The sequence below is a fragment of the Raphanus sativus genome, chromosome 2 (assembly GCF_000801105.2).
Source record: "Raphanus sativus cultivar WK10039 chromosome 2, ASM80110v3, whole genome shotgun sequence".
Taxonomy (NCBI): Eukaryota; Viridiplantae; Streptophyta; class Magnoliopsida; order Brassicales; family Brassicaceae; genus Raphanus; species Raphanus sativus.
Genome location: NC_079512.1, coordinates 8272699 through 8289189, shown reverse-complemented (window position 1 = coordinate 8289189; position 16491 = coordinate 8272699). Strand labels below are relative to the sequence as shown.

At 31.1% G+C, this 16491-nt stretch overlaps 2 protein-coding genes across 2 annotated transcripts; one reads left to right on the top strand and one right to left on the bottom strand.

Annotated features, from left to right (window-relative positions):
- The first annotated feature begins 2902 nt into the window (after positions 1–2902).
- On the top strand, positions 2903–5731 carry LOC108820199 (probable polyamine oxidase 4). Its single transcript, XM_018593177.2, has 7 exons — positions 2903–3302; positions 3390–3597; positions 4058–4171; positions 4258–4345; positions 4413–4699; positions 4783–5218; positions 5296–5731. Exons 1-7 carry the CDS (start codon positions 3272–3274, stop codon positions 5617–5619), a joined length of 1488 nt encoding a protein of 495 aa, XP_018448679.1. The 5' UTR covers positions 2903–3271; the 3' UTR covers positions 5620–5731.
- Positions 5732–8001: 2270 nt separating this feature from the next.
- On the bottom strand, positions 8002–12608 carry LOC108839820 (NAC domain-containing protein 54). Its single transcript, XM_018612600.2, is given in 9 exon segments — positions 8002–8160; positions 8162–8261; positions 8263–8332; positions 8335–8709; positions 9962–10040; positions 10174–10551; positions 10653–10994; positions 11080–11357; positions 12232–12608. Coding segments are annotated over 9 exon segments (1920 nt in total). The 5' UTR covers positions 12389–12608; the 3' UTR covers positions 8002–8019.
- Positions 12609–16491: the final 3883 nt, after the last annotated feature.

Sequence of the window (16491 nt, the reverse complement as noted above, 5' to 3'; positions counted from 1 at the left end):
GGCTGGCTCCGCCACTGGATGGGACATCTTGTTGGTAAATCATGATATAGTATATGAGAATAAAACTTGGCAATCTGTTTCTCCAAATAAAAGAGGAAGACAAGGAGATGCAGGAAGTGAAAATAAGAAATCAGAACAGATTGTATCACCATTTAGATTCTAAAGTGCAGAAAATAGACGACATATAAGAGGCTAAGAATAAAATGGATGAGATAGAACTAGATGCGAAGGAGACTGATTAGAAATTTTGACGACGAGTATGAGAGTTAGAAATTAGTGAGTTTACAGGATTTTTGTGACTAATCAACTAAACATAACAGCTGTTAAATAATAAATTAACAATATTTATATTTGATATAATTATAAAAGTATTAAAAATTATAATATTATAATAAATATAAAACTATATTTATAAAATCATAATATTGTTTTTTAAAATTATAGAGAATATGTTTGTTTTAAAGTTTTGTGATATAAATTAAAATATAAAATGTATACATTTTACAATTTCTATTATTTCAATTTAAATTTTTTATTGAATATTTTATTTTTATTTTTTTAAAATAAAAAATGTTACTTTCTCACAACCGTTCGCACCGCAAACGATTTATAGCATTTTCTATGATTGTTTCAAAATGCAAAAACCACAATCAACTGCGTTTGCGGGTTGTAACGAGGAAACCAATATACCCTTAGTCCTTTTAGTTCTTCAACCCTACAAAATAAAATATCACAATCCATTGATTTCATTGCATTGGATAGTAGGCAAAATGTTGACAAAAAAGAAGGATAGTACGCAAAATGGGAGCTGCGAAGGATCCGAATATCCGAGAAATTTGGAGTATCTGTTCCGGATTCGTCGGATCCTTGAATTCAGTATCCGGATTTGGGGTTTCGGATATTCAGATTCCGGATATCCGTTTGTATATCATACTATCCGCGGATATTCGAATCCGGATTTATAAAAATAAATAATAAAATAAAAATAACAAATTTTAAAATATGAAAATTTTAAAATAATACATAAATTAAATATTTATACAAGATTTATAAATATAAATATGAATGTAATATTTAAAAATTTAAAATATAGTATTATAAAACTAGTTTTATGAATACATATTACTATACCAAATATAATTATTAATAAAAAAATCTTAATATATTTTATAAATATGGATCCGGATCCGGATATTTAGACTTAAAAGTTAAGATATCCGGATCCGAATTCAGTTTTGACGGATTCTTAATTTTATTATCCGAATTCAGATTCGAACGTCTTGGATATTCTATTTTCGGAACGAATCCAAAGTAGATCTCGGATCGAATCAGGATTCCAAATAATAAATCTCAGACCTATAAGTCTCAGACCTACTCAATATTTTCAAAGTTGTTCAACCAGGAAAATTCAAATATTCATTTATATTGCAAATAAAGAGATTCAAGCCACTTGTGACTGGTCCCGCTGTATCCAGTGTCTTGTGTATCTTCTCACCAAACAACACTATTTAGGCCATATTCTCTTTGTGGACAACTTGATCCCCACCATCACCTAATTATTGATTCATTTTAATATTTAAATTAGAAGAATGAACGATTGAAGTACAATCAAACCTCTATAAATTAATAATGTTTGAACTATACCAAAAACTATATATTTTTATTAATTTAGAGAGATTTTAATTCATTGATATACCAATTGAACTAAAAACTCAGTTTGAAACTACAAAATTATATTATTTTATAAATTTTTTTAATGTATATTAATTTAAAGAGGTTATAATGTAGTTTTGTAGGCATCCAACTTACTCCGATCTGAAAATAGGATATTACAAAAAGAAAAGCCTATTATAAATGATCCAGATTCGATCTGAGATCTATTACAAATCCGATCTGAAAATAGGATATCTGAGATTCCGGATCTAGATAGTATAATCTCAGATCTGTCATAATTGAATTCGGATCCTGATATTTTGATTTTAGCTTCAGATATCTGAATCCGTAGTTTTAGATTATAATAATTTTTGAAGTTTTATAAATAATTATATTTGATATATTGATATTTAACATAAAACTCTTTTTATAATATTACATCTTAAATTTTGTAATATTATATATATATATATATATATATCTTGCATAAATATTTAAGTTATGTATTATTTTTTAAAAAATACTATTATGAAAGATATTTTTAGTTTTTAAATTATTTTTATGGATTCAGATATCCGTAGATAATACAATATCTAGATGGATATTCGGATTTATGAAGCCATACATCCAATTCTGGATACTAAATCTAGGGATTTGAGTTTAGATACCTTAAATTTTTCGGATATCCGGATCCGTCCCACTCCAGCATATATATATATATATATAAATTTTGGTATATAAACTAAGTAACATTAATATTTCAATGTAATTAAAATATTTAATTTAGTTTAAATATACAATTCGAGTATCGATGAAAATGAATGCCAATTTCTGGTTCTAGATGAAAAATACATTAGGTTTACCTAGATTTAATAGTATCCTAAAGTGCAAACTTATATGTTTAAATTGTCATTAATCATTGTTTAATGACATTTTAAACATATGGAGGAGTTATGTTTAGTGACATTTTAAACATTTTAAATATATGGTGGAGTCTAGACGAAATAAGACTTTCTTTTTTTTACCTTCAAAATTCAGCATATTCCAAGAACAATCAATTCAGCAGCGGACAAGCTTGTAACTTGATGAGCTGTTTTAGCCATAAAAAAGTATCTAAAATGGAAAGAACATTGCTGACCAGAGAATAAGCCAAAAAAATAAAAGGGTAAAAACGTCATTTAAGACGTTGATGATGGGAAAAAATCTGTAATAGTCGGCTCCTGCAGCGCTATAAAAGGCTTTACCTATCTGGTTTTCACGAAAGCCACCTCGTAGACACCGATTCTCCTTTGTTTTATCTTCCTTCTTATTCATGTTTCTCGTCTTCTAAAATTATAAAAAAAAATTTAAAAAATGCAGCGATCACGAAATTGCAAGATCTGTGGGAACGAAGCCATAAACTCTTGCCTTCTTTCGATCTCTAATCTCAAAGTTCTATTCGTTTTTGAATCTTCGCTATTAAATAATAATAATTCGATCTCCCGTTTTCACGATGAGCTGGTCCTATAAGCGTGTTCCCTCCGATCTCTGCAGATTTTCAAATTTCCTCTTTCATCAGATCGTTTAGTTATTTCTTTTTCAAGAATTTTGGAAATCTCTTTCTCTCTTTCTTTCTTCAATGGATTCGTTCACCAATGATCTTCCTGATGGTAATTGAGATCATTCATGCATTGCTGTTTTAAGATATTTCTTTTCTTTTAATTTGGTATGATTGATTGTAACATGTGTTGCTGCAGGCACAATCTCAGCGCTTCTGCAGAAACAGAACAATGTGGTGCAGCCACGTGTGGTCGTGATTGGGAGTGGTATATCAGGCCTCGCTGCTGCTAGGAACCTCTCTGAAGCTTCTTTTAACGTGACTGTTCTGGAGTCACGTGATAGGATCGGTGGTCGCATCCATACCGATTACTCTTTTGGTTGTCCTGTTGATTTGGGAGCTTCTTGGTCAGTTTTTTTTAATCAAATATCTGCATCCTTTATGATTTTTAGCAATGTTCTAAACTAAGAGGTGATTAGACGTTTTATAGAGATTATTATTTATGTGGGCGTTTAGACCAATTTTTCAGATGCCTAGACCGATTTTTCAAAAAAATCGGTTTAAAAAATCGATTCGCTCGTACCTGATTTGCCGATTAGGCAGACGCCTAAGCCCCGCCTAGACTGATTTTTAGTATTTGTTGGTGTGGAATGGATATATATGCAAGACCGGATCTAAGATTTTGAGCACTTGAAATCGTTTTAAGAACATTAGAAAAAGAAAAGCCTATACTTAAAGTAAAAATCCCTCTAAAATTTGTGGGGGCCAAGGCGGCCTATGCCCAGATCCGGCCCTAGATATAATGTGATGTCTACGTTTTGAGTAGCCTATGAGCCTTCTGACCCTTTCTCTCAAACGTTGTGTTAGGTTACATGGAGTGTCCAACGACAACCCCTTGGCTCCTATTATACGCCGTCTAGGCCTCACTCTATACCGAACTAGCGGGGATGACTCCATCTTGTACGATCATGATCTCGAAAGGTTTTGCCATTTCCCCGCCTCTTACGTTTATTTGTTAGTGTACATACTTCCAGTTATGTAGACTAATCTGGCTTTCCTTATCTCAGCTATGGACTTTACGACATGCACGGGAATAAAATTCCGCCTCATTTGGTCACTCAAGTTGGAGATGCATTCAAGAGAATTCTCCAAGAGGTAAAAAAAAGCATTTTGCATTTTTTCGAATTAGAAGTTGACACGTGCTTGCTTGATTGATTTTTAGACGGAGAAAATAAGGGATGAAACCGCCAGTGACATGTCGGTTCTTCAAGGAATATCCATCGTCTTGGATAGGCATCCTGAACTAAGGCAAGAAGGAATCGCCTACCAAGTTTTGCAATGGTACATATGTAGGATGGAAGCATGGTTTGCTGTAGATGCCAATTTGATTTCCCTCAAATGTTGGGATCAGGATGAATGTCTTTCTGGTGGCCATGGTCTAATGGTGCAGGGTTATGAGCCAGTGATTAGAACAATTGCAAAAGACATTGATATTCGCTTGAACCACAGGTAGAATTCATACAGAGCTAATACATCTGTCGTATTTAAATCCGCCTTATCACGTGTGTTTTGTTAATTTTGATTTAACTCAGGGTTACTAAAGTGTCGAGAACATCGAATAACAAGGTTATAGTGGAAGTTGAAGGGGGAACCAACAACTTCGTTGCTGATGCTGTTATTATCACTGTCCCCATCGGTGTTCTCAAGGCGAATCTGATTAAGTTTGAGCCTGAGCTCCCACAGTGGAAGACCTCTGCGATATCTGATCTCGGCGTAGGCAACGAGAACAAGATCGCCCTGAGATTTGAAAACGTGTTTTGGCCCAATGTGGAGTTTCTAGGGATGGTTGCACCGACTTCTTACTCATGTGGCTATTTTCTGAATCTTCATAAAGCAACAGGCCATCCTGTGCTTGTTTATATGGCTGCAGGAAACCTCGCTAAAGACCTTGAGAAGCTATCCGATGAGGCTACTGCGAACTTCGTAATGCTGCAGCTTAAGAAAATGTTTCCAGACGCACCTGACCCGGTAAGAAATCTTATTTGCACAATCTATCATCTCGTATGTTGTTTGAGTATCTAAAAGTGACAAACAAATAAAAACAGGCTCAGTATCTTGTGACACGGTGGGGAACGGATCCAAACACATTGGGGTGTTACGCATATGACGTAGTTGGGATGCCTGAAGATCTGTACGCGAGGCTAGGAGAGCCAGTTGAGAACATATTTTTTGGAGGAGAAGCTGTGAACGTGGAGCATCAAGGGTCTGCTCACGGAGCCTTCTTAGCAGGAGTCTCAGCCTCTCAGAATTGTCAGAGGTATATCTTCGAGAGACTCGGGGCTTGGGAGAAACTCAAGCTTGTTTCTCTTATGAGGAATAGTGATGTTCTTGAAACTGGAACTGTTCCTCTCCAGATTTCGAGGATGTAATTGTTCTACCTCTATCTTTCTTTTACCTTCATTTTGTTCTTTTGCTTAAAACACAAGTGCAATGGTCCATTTTTTTCCTATCTGAAAACAAAAACAAATAAACATTTCGACTTCTGAATGGTGAAGTCTTGCAATGCTATAATTTAACCGTTTATTAATCAGGTGACAGAAAATTTAAATCCTTTACAGTTCAATATAAAAAAAAACGAAGTACAGTATATTCTTGTAAAGTAAAGCTAGCTGCATCTGATTTATTATGCTTTTGTCTCCGTAGAATTTTATTTGCGGGGTGAAAAATCTCACTACCTCTAAGCAAAAGTTATAACTTCATACATATAATTTTTAGGGGTGGACAAAAAACCCGAACCAAACCGATCCAGCCGAAGCTAAACCGGCCCAAACCAAATCATGCTCTTTATATAATTCAGTTAGTTTATATTTTACTCAATCCGAATGGTTTGGTTTGGTTTGGTTTGGGTTTAATCCGAACCAAACTGAACCAAACCGATACCCTATATATATATATATTAACTTACTTATTGTAAATTTTTATTAAAATTTTGTTTTCTATTTTCTTAACTTCATATATTTTTAAAAAAATCCAAATATGATTTAAATAATACTATTATATATATTTTCTAATCCTAATAGGCTAATACCTAAAGATTGTACTAAAAGGAAAATTTAAAAACTATAAGCATCTAAATCGTAGCCGTCTGGCATGATTATTTTCTAATATCCATTATTTAAAGATAAAATTATGTAACAAAATTATTGTTTGGTATTTTTAGTTTTTGGATACATTATTTTTTTATTTTAATATATTTTTAGCTAAAAAAGTTTATATTCTCACTTTACTTTTTATAGTTCGCATACCTAAATTACACCGAATCGAATTAAACCATAATAAAGTAAACTGAACTAAATCAAAACCAAACCGAACTAAATTTAAACCAAACCAAACTAAACTGAACCGAACTAAACTAAACCCAAACCGAATCCAAACTAAAGCTACTTCGATTTTAATTGGATTGAGTTTTATAAAACCCAAATTAACCAAACCCAAACCGAACTCAAAACTAAACCAATATGCCCACCCCTAATAATTTTAGACAAAATAAGCAAATAGTAAATTTAACGTTTGAAAAATATCTCACTACCTCTGGCGTCTTTCTTATTTTTAAGCTACTGTTTTTGAATTTAACATTAGTTGACACTTTTAATTGGTATTAAAAGATGAGGTGAATTTAAGAGTTCATATCTAATCTATTAATTTAGGGATTGGTTTTTATCTACTACTTGAAATTGTCATTTAAATTTTGGGCTCTTTCATAATTATTACAACAATATATCACACTTCTTTTGAAATGCAACCTACCAACTTAAATTAAACCAAATCTTAACAAACGTAGATCAATTTAACTTAACGAATACCATCTTTAAATATTTTTGGTTATCTCTTAATATAATTAGATCATATAAAACTGAACCTCTTTTAAATCAACAAGTTCCAAATCATTCCAAACATAAGAGTGCAATTGGAGACCGTGTCAAATTTTTTTTATAGTATCACATAAGTTCATTTAAAATGTTATTTATTAGTTTCTCTTCTTCTTTTTTCTTTCACATAGGTTCATCTCAGGTAATTCAATTTGGCTCATTTAAAATGTCGTTTATTAGTTTCTCTTCACATGCATCATATCACATTATATACATTTTTACAAGAACAAAAACTGATCTTCCAAAAATCTAATAATGGTGGCATAGAACAACATATGCTTAAACATATTTTTTATGATAAAAATATTACATTCTACAAGACTATGTGTATTGGAAACCATAAATCCAGAGAGAACAACATATTTTAAAACTTTTATTAAATCTATCTATTTTGAAAAAATAAATTAATATTCTCCAACAAACTTCTTTATATTCCAACTTAGATATCTATCACATTCCCAACGATATGAAAATTCCATATCTATTATTTTATTCATCGTAATATTAGATTTGATCAAATCTGCTATAAGTATTTTGAATAAAAATATTATAAAAAAACAAACAAATTTCTTATCTCATATCTTAACTACGTTTAACTTATATACACATATTATATATATCATATAAAAAAATTAAAATTTGACAAATCAATTTCTGCCCTTTTAGGGCGGGTACTAATCTAGTATTAAGTAAACCTAGTTTTTGTTCGAATAAAAACTACATCCCATGATGCAAAGCAGCACATAATACGTCGATTTTACACGGTTTAGAAAATGAAAAAGGAAAGTTGACCAAAAAAAAAAGAAAATGAAAAAGGAAAAAAGGCAAAAGATAGGAAAGCCCTCCTAGACATATATTAGTACAATAGAAAAAGTGCAAAGACATATATTATATATTGAACTACATATTGTATAAGACATGATAGAAACACCAAGGTAACAGCCCTCCTAGACATATAGGAGTCGATTTTTTTAGCATAAAAAAAACAGCAATAGAAAGCCCCAACTTCAAGATAAAACTATCCTGAACGCTGAAACCTTTTTTCATCAACTATGTTTTTCTGGTTCTTCTTCTTCCAAATATTTTTCTCACTACAGCATTTGGTAATTAGTATTGTCCCCCGATCGTTACAATCTCCTTCGTTGGTTTTTATTAGAGTTGCCTCCTTGATTAGCACAGTGCATTAATAAGAGCATATGAACGAAACCAATAAATACGCAAATCTTCTCCACGGTCCAAGCATTTTAGAGACAAAGCTGTCAGTTCGCGGATTAATCTGCTTAGCGACACGAACCTTCTCCATTTGTTTCATCTCATGTCCACAGTTTACGGTACCAGTTGGATTAATGTAAACAATAACGGTTTGAGATGGTACAATCTGCTGAAAGCATGTATTGGTTACCTGACGAGTTGTAACGAACAATCCATGGCTAACCTCAACTTTGTTAACCATCTCAAAACGAGGTGAACTCGTTGCGTCATGATCGTGGTTGTTTGTCTTGTCCGAATTATTGGCGTCGAGTTCGTTTTCGGAGAACTCAAGCGTGTAAACATCATCCACATCTCCATTGTTGTTAACTCCCTCACCATCTTCAATTAAACAAAAATCTCTATAATATTATTTGACTACAATATCTTTCAATTCCAGAAAAATATCTATAAATTATATTTTACTTATATAATATGATTTATCAAATACAATCACAAATTTTTACTGTTTATGTTTTTAGAGATATTATAAATATCATTTTAATACCAAACATCTTTTGATCAAATAATTATAAAATATTTTAAATAACATAACACTATATATTTTAACGATGTAGATATTATATTTTCATTATTACAATTATATGTTTTCCTAATATTAAATTTGCTTTTAAATTTTATGTTATTATGTTTGTGGAGTTTAATATAACCATAATCAAAATACCAAAGTAAATTTAAATTCTCATTTTTAGATTATATAAAATAAATTTTAGTTTACCTTTCAATAAATCTAAGACATAGAATTATTTATAATTTATAAGATATTTTAATTATTGTAAATAATGATATGTGTTCATGAGCTTCTAAAAATGTATCAGTTACTTATGTATATAATTCAATATATAAAGTATTTTAATTATTGTATATTATATAAATTAATTATCAATTAGATTTTTGCTAAACGGAGTCTGGGTATTTAATTTTATTAGTCCGGCCACGTAAACCATAAAAATATTTTTGAAAGAATATATGTAACTCAATATATTCACAATATGAGTGACTCGACTAATCAACTTTATATCTAAAATAATAGATTATATTAAAATTAAGAAAGACAACAACCATCCCAAATGCAAATAAGAAATTAATCAAAATTCTAATATATTTAGAATAAAAATATTATAGTTGAATTCGGAGAAATAAATGTAATCCTATATACCTAAATGATAACTAAATCGACAGTAAAAAATAATTAGATATAACATATCTAAAATCATATGTCTAATTAAAGTATTATAATATTATTAATATAAATTATGCATAAAATTAAAGTATATAGGGATCAATTATTATAGTATATTTATTTTATAAATATTTATACCCGTGCATGAGCACGAGAAAATCACCTAGTATAAAATTATTAGAAAGAAAAATTCAATAGCTCTATACCTACTGGATGTAACACTGTAGTATAAGAGGGAGCTTTCCATGGAAAATGCGACTCAAAGTTACGAGGTGAGTCTAGTTTTGGGTAAGAAATAAATTAACTTGCTATGGTCCCAAGCCAGAGGAGACTGGGTAACTCAAAACAGTAAAAGTCAATTGCGGAACATATTTGATGAGCAGAAGTTACCTTGATATTCATGACTACCCCTACGATAACTCCAAATATCGTCTATAGGAACTACCGTGGAGTGTTCCTCAATAAAGCTCTGAAAATTGGAGTACAAGATTAAATTTAGATAACGCTCTCTATTCATGTTTTTAGTATGAGCTTAATTCAAGAACTAATAAGTTAATATATATATATTGCATGTATTAGAGAATACCTATGAAAACCACTACCTTTTCTAGTTCCTTGCTTGATATTCCAACCCATCTTAAGTTCTCGACAATTCTTTCTTCCTTCGACCTCCCATCATGTACTTGCATATCAACAGCCTTCATGTTCGCCCCTACCCCTGAACTTGAGGCTTTTTCTCCGGGATAGCAAACGTCTCCCAGAAAGTTTCCGGAAGCAGAAGCAAATTCCCATGAGCCTAGGCTGTTGTATGGCTCGTGAGAAGCTTGAGCTAATTCTATGATCTTGCTCAACATTTGATCCGTGTCATTAACGACATTGGTTCCCAAATTTTCGGTATGTGCGAGATCTTCGACGTGGAGTGGTGGCGCTGGCGGCAACATACGATTTTTTAGTCTTGCACACTCGAACGCTATCTCAGCCTATTTTGTGCAGCGAATTAGATAATTAAAAATTAGTTTGATACGAAAATTTACTCTAGATTTCACATTCTTTAAAATAATATAAGTAATTTTCTTGTTACCTGTGAGGGAGGATATGTGATTGTTCCATATTGAGAACAAAACTGGGACTGTGCTGGGAAGTTGAAAGACGTGTCATGCGACAAAAAATGACTCCACTTGTTCTCTATCGTTTCCATATCGGACGAAGAAATGTTACCCAGTTGAGTTAAGCCGTGATCGGGTGAGACCGGATACCCCGAGTTTTCTAGGTTTTCATACATTCCATCAGAATACAAACAAGTACTAGAGGTAGATTGTTCACTATTACTCGTTGGTTTCTTCTTCTTCATGCCATGATGTTTTTCTTCTAACTTGTTGGCTAAAGCACTCTTCTTGAATACTCGACAAAGTGCATACGCATCCTGAAATGTTTATACATTAATTTAAATTATAACAACTAAATAAAATTGTAAAAAAATATCATCTTTATGATGTTTTGTTATCTACCTGTATGCCGGACTTGGAGTCGCATTCTTGCTCTTCAAGACGGTACTCATGCATGACCCAATCGGTACGAGAGCCGTGAGGCGCTCTTCCTCTATAATAAACTAGCGTTTTCTTTGTTCCGACAGTCCGCGAATGGGAAGTAACTTTACGATCTTTTCCTGTTGCTTTCCAGTAACCTGCTTTTGTCGCCCGGTTAGTTCTCGATCCATTGGGATATTTCCGATCTCGAGGACTGAAGAAAAACCATTCTAGGTCTTTACTTGGGAGCAAGGACTTCCCTGCAAATTTTACAAATCATATTAAGAGACCATATGAATTAGGTCTATTTAATAACTTTGAATACACTTAGGTTCTTAACATGAGAATCCAAAAGAACTAAATAAAAGACAAAAAGAGAACACTATTTTATAAAAAAAAAGTTGAGGGTGAATGAGAAGCTTCCGAAACCCTAAAGCACATCCGAAATCTTAGTTGTGTTACTTTTTTTTTTCCTTTTTTGTATCTTCTTCCCTTTTTGACTCAGTCTTCCAAATTTGTCTCACTATCTCTCGGTTTCATTACAATCCTCTTAAAGAATAAAGGTAAGGGTGGGTCCATTTAAATTTTATTCCAAGATAAAGTAGGCATTGTTTTTTCTTCATAAACTATAAAGTAGGCATTGTTTATTATTTTTAGTTAATAAAGCATTCAAGTTCGATGCGTGTCTGGAGATACATAACTTGGTACGTAAACAATTTAAAAAAACTAGAAACTAGTGTTGGAAAAGAAAAAAAACATGTATAGTTTTGAAAATAACGTACACGAAGTGTCTCTTCTGACTCTAGGGCTACTCTTATCAAAAGATATGTTCACACAGTCGCACTATGCATAGTTTTTTATAAAATGAAGTTATTCTGAATTTCTGAAGTCCCAAAAACTTATCTTGCAATAATAATCAATTAGATGATTAATGATATATATGAAAAGAAACCAAATAGAGTTTTCTTCTTCTTTTGCTATGCTATTTTGCTTCAAATATTCCTTTAGAGTGAGACACAAAACATGTCCATGTATAAACGTTGTAGTCTTTTAAATTGGTACTTTTCTTGATCCAGATGATAACAATGATTTTCATTTTAAGAGAACAATAATAAAGGGAAGAGAGATAAATACCGGGTAAATCCCAGGGCTCGCATTTGTAAAGATCGATCTCGGGAATTATCTCTAATTCGATCGTCCGGCCATTAATCTTTCTTTTGAGGTAATATATGACAAGCTCTTCGTCTGTTGGATGAAACCGGAAACCAGGAGGCATTGAAACTGGAGCCATATCTACTTCCTGGCTATAAGTTAATGAAAAAGAAATATATTGAAGAGATAAATGTGAACATATATAGAACTTGCGAGTTGAGAAAGCGAAGGAGAAGAAGAGTTGGGAATATAAAGAGAGTTATATAAGAAAGAGAAGCGTAATATAAGGGTCTGAATTCGATCGATCAACGATGGAATTGTAAGAAAGACAAAAAGAGATTAAAACTATGTAAAGAAGCTGAAAAAGCATTTTGGGTCGGTTGCCAATTGCAAACCCCACAACATCTTTAGCACTTTATCTTTTCTTTTACTTTAATGTGTTTATTTTATCTATTACATGATATATTTTCCGCTTAAATTTGATTCTCATTAAGCTTTTTTTCTGTTAAATGTTAAACATATTCTGAAAACACGTTAACATATAGATAGCTGGTCTTTTTTGTTTTGTTTATACATGCGTTAATATGTAAGGAAACTAAATTCTAATGCGCACTTTAAAAACGGTGAAATATTCTTTTAAAAAACTTTATTTCTAAAAAATATCTGATTAATTATGCTGTTGATTAAATGTTACATAGATTTTATACCCGACAATTCTACCATTTCTATAAGAATTCACGTTTGACTGCACCATTCTGAGCCGTCATATGAGATCCATGTACGCCTTGCATCAAGATGAATATCGCTTGTAATCTATTTTTCCATAATAGGCATAATTTGGTATTTTATAGGGTTTGAACTTCAGACATCCAGTTATGAAAGCATTAATAAAATCTAATTTAATAATAGTAAATTCTTTATATATGTTAATATTATATAATTTTATTGTTTCATATTTATATTAAATATAACATGTATATTAAAATACTATTTCATTTTATTTTTAATCCGTACTATGAATTCTCGTAATGAACTGTTAGAAGTCTATTCATTTTATTTAAAATAATTCTGATATATAAAAGTTTTATTATAAATTTTACTTCATGTCAAGTTTTTGATTATAATACCTTATTTATATACAGTCTTTAATTTTACATGAATTTTTTTTTTGTTTAAACTAATGTGTTTCAAATAAATGAAATTACAAATAGATGATAAGCTGTTAATTAATTCATTTCATATTAAATAAATTTAATATTAAAACAGCAAAAGTAGTTTTTATAAATTATTCGAGTGTTTGAATAAATTATTTATTTTATCAAATAATTTGTATTAAGATTTAATTAAAAAAGTGAGACCTAATTTTTATATTGTTTCGACACATGTTTAATTATTATATTGTTTAAAAATAGGAGGAGTAGTCTAAGATGTTTTACATAATTAACATTAATGAATTCCTTGTTTTTAATTAATTACTAATGACATTTATGTAATATTATCACACATGAAGTTTGGGTCCAATATAATGTTTTATTTTAATAAGATAGGCTAAATTATCATTCACCCCTTCAAAGTGCAGAAATATTTTCTAATAAAATATAAGCGAAAGCTTCGTATATGTATCATTATTATGTACCAAGAACAATTTCTAGTCTTCTACATGGAGACTTTGTAAACTCACGTTTAATATAATAATGAATACACAAGTTATAAAAAAAGTTGATCATTCCCTTATGAAACATCAGCTCTCACAGGTTCAGTCCCATCCACGTATCAACATTAGTGTTATTTGGATTTACAAATTATTTCTAATCTGAAAATGTTCGGTTATTTTGTTTCACTCCGTAATTTATTAACATTATTGGCTGTAAAGTTCATATACCAAAAAAAAAAAGTTCATATACCAAACTGTGAGTGATGATACATATTACAGTTCTGCACAACACTAAAGCATTACCGGCCTCAACTCACCTTACCCCACCCTTATTCTGGTCACGATGTATTTTGTGTAGAATAATTTATTTTGAAATGGTTTCTGGTTTTTGTTTTTTGAAAAACCACTTTTTGGCCAATCAAGATTTTAGAAAAAAATATTTTAGCAAAATACATTTTCAAAGTAGTTTTTGGTTTTTGATTTTCTAAAAACTGTTTTTATCCAATCATGATTTTAGCAAAATAGATTCTCTAATTATTAGAGAAACTAGTTTTTCCCAAGTTTTATTGTTTTGTGCTTAAAAGCTAGAATCCATATTTTTCTGGTTTTTGTTCACGTTAAGTACTACTTTTTTTTTCCAGAAATTATTAATTTTGAAAAACATCTACTGTTTAACCAAAAAAAAACATCTACTATAGGAAATCTACACTTAATCTACAAAACACATGTATACAAATCACAAACTAATAATCTATTCACCGTGTGTAGTACATTTTAAATGAGAAATTGTCACTAATACCACTTTCAAGGTACCACTTTTCATTTATATCTTAACCAACTTTACCATTAAAATTTTAATAGGAAAAATACAATTATATCCCTATCTAATTAAACCTAAAGCTATTATCTTTTTCTCCACGATTTCTTAAAATTTCAGATCCACCAAATTAAATGACATCTGATAATCAAATCCGACGAGATCCGGCGATTCTGACGAGTTTTCCGGCGAGCTTTGACAACGATGACGAGTTCTCCGGCGAAACCCGACGATGCTGATTAGTTCTCCAGCGAAACACGAATGAGACGAACCGACGAGTTCTCCGGCGAGATTTGATGAACCTGCGAGTTTCCGGTAAGATTTGACAAGGTGACGAGTTTCCGGCGAGATTTGACAGAGCTGACGAGTTTCTGGCGAGATTTGGCGAACGTCGCGATATCTAGCGACTTTGACGAGATCTAGACGTGATCCGGAAAACAGAGGAAGAAGATGAGCGAAGGTTTCGAGATATTTTGAGAAGGAAGCATCAAAAAGGTGATTTTTGACATTCAAATTTATAAAACCTTATAATTATTTATCTATGAAGAACATAGTGTTTATGCATTAACCTTATAATTATTTTTCACAGTGAGATGCTTTTATCTGTGTGTTGCTTATGAATTCTTAGTTTAGTATGTGTCTCTTGTTTATGTTTATCCAATGATGTTCTTTAATAAGCAAAGAAATGGTGGAAAGTTGGTTAATTTGGTGAATATCTTGTGGCTTCAAGAAAATGGAAGCCTTCATCTATATTAACCATTAAGGTAACTACACGAAACTCCTTGTTAACATTTTCGTTTATAAGAGTTATCAGTTAGTTATATTACAAGATAGTATGTAGTACTCATGATTTGCTTATTGATGGAAGTATGCCATAGCAGTACTTATTACAACTTTTACATTTATAAGACCTTATAAATATAATTATGTCATTTGATAATTCGCTACTAGCTTTATGTTCATTTTAATTTTTCAGAAAAAAAATCAATTATCATCAATGAATGTGTCAAATATGATTCAGACCCGAGATGAAGTTTTAATCACTCAATATTTGCCTATTGCTGGAAAAAGTTATCCCTTGAGGTATTTATTACAATTTTTATATTTATAAAGCCTTATAAAAGAAATCATAAAAGATATTATACACATTTTAGCCTTATGTTTTTATATTTTCAGAGGGAAACACAAATAGATTATGTCAAATATGGTTCAGTCATGAGAGGAAATTTCATGTACTCATGATTCGCTTATTGTTGGAACTAGTAATGCATTTGAGGTACTTTTCAAAACTATTACTAATAATTATAAGGTTGTATTCATTTTTTTAGAAATTAGACTTAATGGAGTATTACATTAATATCATTACTTTTCGTAGTTTGGCTCCTATTTGAGTTATTGTTGGTTGTTACATACTTATTAAAAAATAAATATTTTTGTTTTATAATGCTTTATAAAAGGAAATATATCCATGTTTAATTTTGTAGAGAGGAACACAAAGATGCCTTGATACTGAATGGAACGAGATTCAGATAGTTGAAGAAGTATATAGTATACAACATACTCGTATAAGAGATAATCTTATTTCTCCTTCAAGTGGTCTTGTTAGCAATAAGGTATACATACTTAAACCAAAGTATTATAATCTGTTATAAATTCTATTTTCTAATGTACATGTTTCATGTTTTTTTAGAGAGGATTGCATTCAGATTTCTAATGTACATGTTTCATGTTCCATCTCCCAAGTCTACTGATTGCTTGAAGAGCTCATCAA

Coding starts and splice junctions, on each gene's coding strand:
- LOC108820199 (XM_018593177.2), top strand. CDS start 3,272: ATGGATTCGTTCACCAATGATCTTCCTGATG. Junction 4,700..4,782: donor GATATTCGCTTGAACCACAG/GTAGAATTCATA, acceptor GATTTAACTCAG/GGTTACTAAAGTGTCGAGAA. Junction 5,219..5,295: donor TTCCAGACGCACCTGACCCG/GTAAGAAATCTT, acceptor AAATAAAAACAG/GCTCAGTATCTTGTGACACG.